The sequence below is a fragment of the Cucurbita maxima genome, unplaced genomic scaffold (genome assembly GCF_002738345.1).
Source record: "Cucurbita maxima cultivar Rimu unplaced genomic scaffold, Cmax_1.0 Cma_Scf00033, whole genome shotgun sequence".
In the NCBI taxonomy this organism is placed as follows: domain Eukaryota; kingdom Viridiplantae; phylum Streptophyta; class Magnoliopsida; order Cucurbitales; family Cucurbitaceae; genus Cucurbita; species Cucurbita maxima.
Window position 1 is genome coordinate 297882 of NW_019272049.1, and position 6606 is coordinate 304487.

General features: G+C 37.0%; 1 protein-coding gene across 3 annotated transcripts in view; it reads right to left on the reverse strand.

Moving 5' to 3' along the window:
- Window positions 1-3821: 3821 nt before the first annotated feature.
- Window positions 3822-6606, reverse strand: part of LOC111467232 (ELMO domain-containing protein A) — a 9980-nt gene continuing 7195 nt past the window's right edge. For all 3 annotated transcript variants that reach the window (XM_023112077.1, XM_023112075.1, XM_023112074.1), the window contains 5 exons: window positions 5376-5491; window positions 5229-5283; window positions 4583-4703; window positions 4297-4439; window positions 3822-4210 (listed from right to left, as the gene is read on the reverse strand). In XM_023112077.1, coding sequence (XP_022967845.1) covers window positions 4109-4210; window positions 4297-4439; window positions 4583-4703; window positions 5229-5283; window positions 5376-5491 — 537 coding nt within the window. In that variant the 3' untranslated portion in view covers window positions 3822-4108. The remainder of the gene's footprint in view (window positions 4211-4296; window positions 4440-4582; window positions 4704-5228; window positions 5284-5375; window positions 5492-6606) is intronic.

Sequence of the window (6606 nt, forward strand, 5' to 3'; positions counted from 1 at the left end):
TTTCTGTTCATTATTAACTTAAAAACTTCTATTAGGGAATGGATGGACTGAATAATTGTTTTCAATGTAGCTTGACCTATTTGGAGATCAGAAGTAATATTCTTATTTTCGCTATTCACGCTTGGTTAATTTGAGCATAATTTAGTAATTTAGTTGTTGTGTGTTATGTGATATGATGTATGTTTGATCATAAAAATAAATGTTTTGGCATGTATATTATGTTTGATGATTGAGAAGATTGTGGTAAGATTACACATTGTGTGAATCGAGTAACCAGCCACTGAACCCAAACAATAATACTCTAGGGGTACTAGATATGACCGCAATGATGGAAGTGATGCAATCTTTGATATAGACAGTTGGGCAAATGACTCAAATGATCTCAACCTTGGTGCAAAATGGCAGACAGATAGCCCAACCCAATCAGGGAAACGTCGACACGATAGAGGAAACAAGTATTTCATAGACTTCAAACGTTGAGACCTTGAAGTATTTGATGGAACGTCCTAGGACCCAGTGGCAGTTGAACTGTAGCTGTCTTTTATTAATGAGATTTTTCAATGTAAAGTGCCCATAAGAACAAAGACTGAGTTGTGCCACTTTTATTCTATGTAGCAATAATAAACTATGGTGGCAATCAGCCTCCAGAGCGATTGTCATAAATGAAAACGAGATCACCTGGACTCAATTTAAAGGAGCATTACTCCAAAAATACTTCAAACCAGTGGTGCGATATAGGAGGCAACATGAATTCCTAAGCATAGAGCAATAAGTTAGATCAATGGAGGAGTATGAATGAGAGTTCTTGTCTTTTTCTTAGATTTCGGAACGCCAACTGCATATCCAACTTTGCCTCGAGACTAGTCGAGACAGAAGAGCAGAAGGTAGAGTGCTTTTTTATGGTCTTGAGATCTAATGTTCAAGGAACGATGTCAGTGCATCCTCCACCAAACTATGCAACAACATTCTGACTAGCTGAGACACTTGACGATAGGGAATACCCATTTGAAGACACACAATCCCATCTAGGCACGACAGTTGACTGCAAGAGAAAGATGGAGCATACGCCACCTACCTCCTCCAAGGTACCACGATGCCAGGGTAAGACTAGCTTAAACCAAGAGCGCAAAATACCATAGGATTGCCCACATAGCACACCACGTGATAGTGCATTTTGCACAAACGGTGGGAAAGGTCACTCTAGATAGTGCAGGTGGCATCACTAAGCCCACTAGCAACCAACTGACCTTAAACCTAAAGTCATCCCCGCAACCGGGCCAAATATACACTACCATTTGACATGAGTTGGAAGACTTCAACATAACAGCCACCCACACCTTTATCTCTATTGACTTTGTAAAACACATAAAGGGTGGAATTAGAACGGTTATGGTACATGTTGTTCGTGAATACCCCAACAGGGGAGAGAATGGAAGCCTTCGAGAAGGTGAAGGACTGTTAAATTTTTGTGTCAAGTCACATGATGGATGTGACATTGATAGTGTTAGATATGAAAATTTTGACATCATCTTAAGAATGGAATGGTTTGCCAGGAACCATGTTTCCATTGATTGTTTTAACAAAGAAGTTGTGTTCAGACCTCTTGTCCGCCCAAGCTTCAAGTTCAAGGGGTCCATGTTGGAAATAGTCCCTAGGATAGGTCACAAAATTAAAGGCAAGGAAGATGCTCTCTCATGGTGTCTTAGGGATATTAGCTCATGTGGTGGAAATATGGCGAACTGAGGTGACTATTGACTCGGTACCAGTAGTGAGAGAATTTGTAGACGTATTGTTGGAGGATCTCTCTAATGTACCCCCAAAGCGAGACGTGGAATTTGAGATTTTATTTGAGTTAAGAACAACCCCTATTTCCAAGGTGACCCCAGTTGAACAAGAAGAATTAGAGTTGCAGATCCAAGAGCTACTAGATAAAGGCCTTATACGCTTAAGTGTGTACCCTTGGGGGCCCTAGTGATATTTGTGAAAAGAAGGACGAGTCTATATGTTTTTGCATAGACTATCTAGAGCTCAACAAAGTGAGAATTAAGAACAAGTGCCCTTTACCCTAGATTGATGTTTTGTACGATCTGTTGCAAGGAGCAATGATATTCTCAAAGATTGACTTGCGATCGGGCTACCATCCATTGAGGATTAGGAAGAGTTATATCTCTAAAAACAACTTTCCGCACATGGTATGAACTTACAAGTTTAGAGTAATGTTGTTTGGCTTAACCAACGCTCTAGCCACATTTATGGGTCTGATGAACAAAGTGTTCAGAGAGTTTAGTGTAATGTGTTATTCCCGACCAATTCAGGCCCAAGGGGTACGTATACGAGCCCGCCTGTTGGGCGCACGTGCGCGTACTTGGGCCGTGTGGAGAAGTACCATGCATCTAACCTTGTCCGAAACTGGAAAGAGTCTAGGGTCATGTTATGGTTTCTAAACGATAGATTTCATTCATGTCTTGGGTGTGATTGCATTACTAACCACTAGGGTGACTTCCTGAGTATTTTTTAAAATACTCAAGCTATGTGCTAACTTATATTTTTCAAGTAAAGATAAAGCTCTCATGCACAAATGATGAACGCTGAAAAGACTATGGAAGTCACAATAGGGCATGATAGGGCAAAAGATCACACTGAATTCCAATTAGTAGTTGATAGGTGTTTTTAATGCCGTTTGTTTTATGTTTAAAACTATGTTATATTTAATTTCGTGTTTTGAACTGAATATTTACGTCCATGACTTTATTTTAAAGGTATTTATTATGAATTTTTGCATATGTGATTAAAGCAAGCATGGGATGACATCACTAGTCACTAATTAGGTTAAGAAAACTAGGGGCGTTACATTTGGGATCAAAACCCTAGGTTTTAGATCCTGTAGATCAGCCTATGATGTAAAAGCTCAAAGATGACAATGTCTTCTAGTAGTGGGTTAAGGTTGTTACAAATGATATCAGAGTCAAACACTAGACAGTGTGCAAGTGAGGAAGATTAGGGGGTAGATTATAAGATCTCATATTGGTTGAAGAGGGAACAAACCATTCTTTAGAAACATCTTCGTAATATACGCGTTTAAAAACCTGAGCCACCCAAACTATTCTTTAGAAACATCTTCGTAATATACGTGTTTTAAAACCTGAGCCCCCAATGGGGTGGATTGTGAGATCTCACATCCGTTGTAGAGGAAACAAATCATTCTTATAAAGGTATGGAAACATCTCCTGATAGACGCGTTTTAAAACGTGGGCCTCCAAGGGAGTGGATGATGAAATTCCACTTCAGCTAAAGAGGGAACAATGCATTCCTTCTCAGGGTATAGAAACATTCACATAATAAATGTGTTTTAAAACTTTGAGGGGAAGCCCACAAAGAAGAATATAGGTTAGCTCATTCTTTGATAAATTAAATTCAATAGTCAAGTCATGTCACCTCAACATTTCATTTTAAGGTGAGGACATCAAGCTGCAAACAAGCAAAAACGAGGAAAAAGAGATTAGGAAATCAAGTGGCAGACAACCAAAACGAGGAAGAACTTACGAAAGCTTATTTTCTTACCATTCACCCTAGCTTATTTTAACGAGCCAAAGAAATAAAAATAATAAAATGTATTCATGTCGATAAGCGATCTCATATTCACTTATTAAAACTATTATAATGGTAATCAAACGAATAATTTTCAAAACATTGAAACTGTCATTAAAACAAAAACATATCGATAGAAGAGAGGCTGATATAAGCCTAGCAAATTCTATAAGTCAAAATATCATTAACAAGAGGTCAAATCTTCGAATATCTCATGCTAATGAGAGAGAGAGTATCCAGTTCAGTCACAGCCTATAGCTTTTCCTTACCATTTAAAGATACAATGCCTTGAGACTTAGTACTAGACAAGAAAGTCATAACAACTTTACTCTATTTTCATGATTGAAGGTGTGGTTTTTTTCCCCTTTTTGTCCCCTTTTTGAATTTTATTACAATGCAATTGTTAGAAAGTGACATAGAAATTGGAGACGAGGAAGATCAGATCAGATCAGATCAGATAGGCAGAACTATAGCTGATAGAAGTTAATGATGGAGAAGAAGAAGAAGAAGAAGAAGAAGATTATCTTCTTAAGAGATTGTATGCTGGCAGTTCTTTCACACTTGAGGTATCTTCAAGTTCAAGCTCACGTTCTAACTGACTTCTGGTAGACTTCAAAACATCCTGAAAATTAAAACCAAAGTTACAGAACATAAGATTAAGGCTTCTTCATTTCAACATCTATACGCTCAGAATGCTCCAACACTTACGTTGAAATCCATATAGGAAGCGCGCTTGGCAAGCCATTGAGCATCCATCAATTGGAAGGCTATACAGAACAGGTTATCAAATGCCAACTCGTCGTTCTCTAGAAGTTCTAAGAAACGGATCCCAGCTGATGAACTTGGCTTCCCTGCAACAAAATATCACTTCTATCGTTTATTAAGGGCTTGAGATTCTCGATCGAGAATGTTTGAGTGCCACCAACATACTCGAAGTATGCGATTTAACAAAGTCTTCAAATTTGCAAAAATCGAATTTCATTAATCATCTTACCTGATTGGAGATCTAACATTTGCACCAACATAAATGAAATGTTGATACCAGCGACGGCGAATGGATATTCCCACTCAGCTCTCTGACCATCTTTTTTATACAACAATCTATGGAATGACTCCTGTACAGAAATCCAACCGACCATTTCATGGACTAATCACAGATTGTATCTTATCAATTTAGCCAAAAGGAAAAAGATAATATCACTTGGTGATCTAATTAACACGATTCACAAAGCAGGACCGACTAGCATGCTCATTTCCAAAGCAAGATATACTTCGCGTATCTAGCAGAGTACATATTCAGCAAGTCTTGAAGGATGAATTTAAACCACGGTCTACAGTATACTTTTTAACTATTTTTAACCCCAAAGCTTCATAAAGGACTATAAAAACATAATGCTTCTCCATGTCGTGCTTTTAACCACTAATGAAGTAATTCATTTCCATGGTTCTTGAAGCGACTACCGTAAGGGTAACAGTAATTAGATATTTACATATATTACTATATGCCTAGTAAAAAGGAATCAGGTATATGAACATAAAAAGATACACAGAGCTTCAAACAACAGTGATAAAAAAATCATCATATAATGCTATAGAACAATAGTGGAGAAAATATTACAACACGGGAAAAGGAATCAAACCGGATACTTCTGGGCAAAGAAGATAAGGTTTTCCAGTGAAACAAATCCACCACCTCTACAAGAATATTGAAGAATACTCGATATTAACAGAAGAGAGATTAAACACAAACGAATTATCTCTTAGAAAAATAAATAGATTGTACTCACCTAAAATCTGTTGAAGGGTCTGTACCTTGCCAACCCATGTCCTTCCAGAGCTCAGATTTAAGAGGTGGAAGCTCCCTGTCTGGATATGCCAACCTCCATAACCTTTTAAGAGCATCCTACAATGCAAGGATTCATTTATTTTTCCATCTAGAAATGCAGTAGTAAATAGCCAACTTCCTGCCACCATATATAGTTCTTTTTTTCCTGATCATCCATTTTAATTGTATTAAAAACTGAAGGTATAAGGATCTTTGCTATATGAACTAAAGAGTTCTACACAAATTCTCTCATTAACTTCTCAGCACACAAATCCTCTCGTCAATTACTTTATACATCTATTGTTAGCTTCTTGTTAAATGCCAATCAACCAAAAAGTGTAAGCTAATAGATCATGGTAAATTTAAGTATATCAATACTTTAAACACTCCCTTCCCTTGTGAGCTTAAAATTTTGTAGGAGGCTCAAGTAAGTGGAAATCAATATTCAAAAGAAGAAATGACAATACAGAAGTTTGAATGTAAGACCACTTGTCCTGATACCATTTAAAATATCAAGAGAATATTAATGTCTTCTGTTATTCATTGCTGTTATTTGCAATGAAAGACGAGGGTTTCTTAAGTACAAGAAAACTCAATTACTGAAAAGTACATAATCTCACTGACAAATTAAAATTACTTACTAATATAATATTGTAAATACAAAAGATTCCTATTTAATTAAAAAAGGAAATAACCGACACCTCTCCACAAATAGTTCTCTTACAAATCCCACTTCGGCACACCATTTATTACTGGTCTCTCTATACTCACTTTCTCTCCGTTATTTCATTTCCTTGTAATTTTAATTATTTTCATTTTCATATTCATTTTTTAATTATACTTTTATAAGAAACAGAGGAAAAATATACTAAGGACACAAAAACAAAAAGCAGCCGAAGGATATTGAGGGATAAACCTTTGAGCTGTGGGGTGAGGGTGTTTGGAGTTCTTGGGTTTTGAATTGAGATGGCAGGGCTCAATCAGAGGGGTGCTTTTACATTCTCCATTCAAAGAGAGGGATATAGTTTTGTGGCAGGCTAGTTTCTTTTCAATTTTGTGGAGCATCTAGATTGAGATGATAATAGAGTTTTCGAGAGGTGGAAAGATCGGGTGAAGTTCGGAGGTGGTAGGTTTAATGCCTCCTTGTGGGTGTCACTCACTAAGCTTTTTTTTTTTTTTTTTTTTTTTTTTTT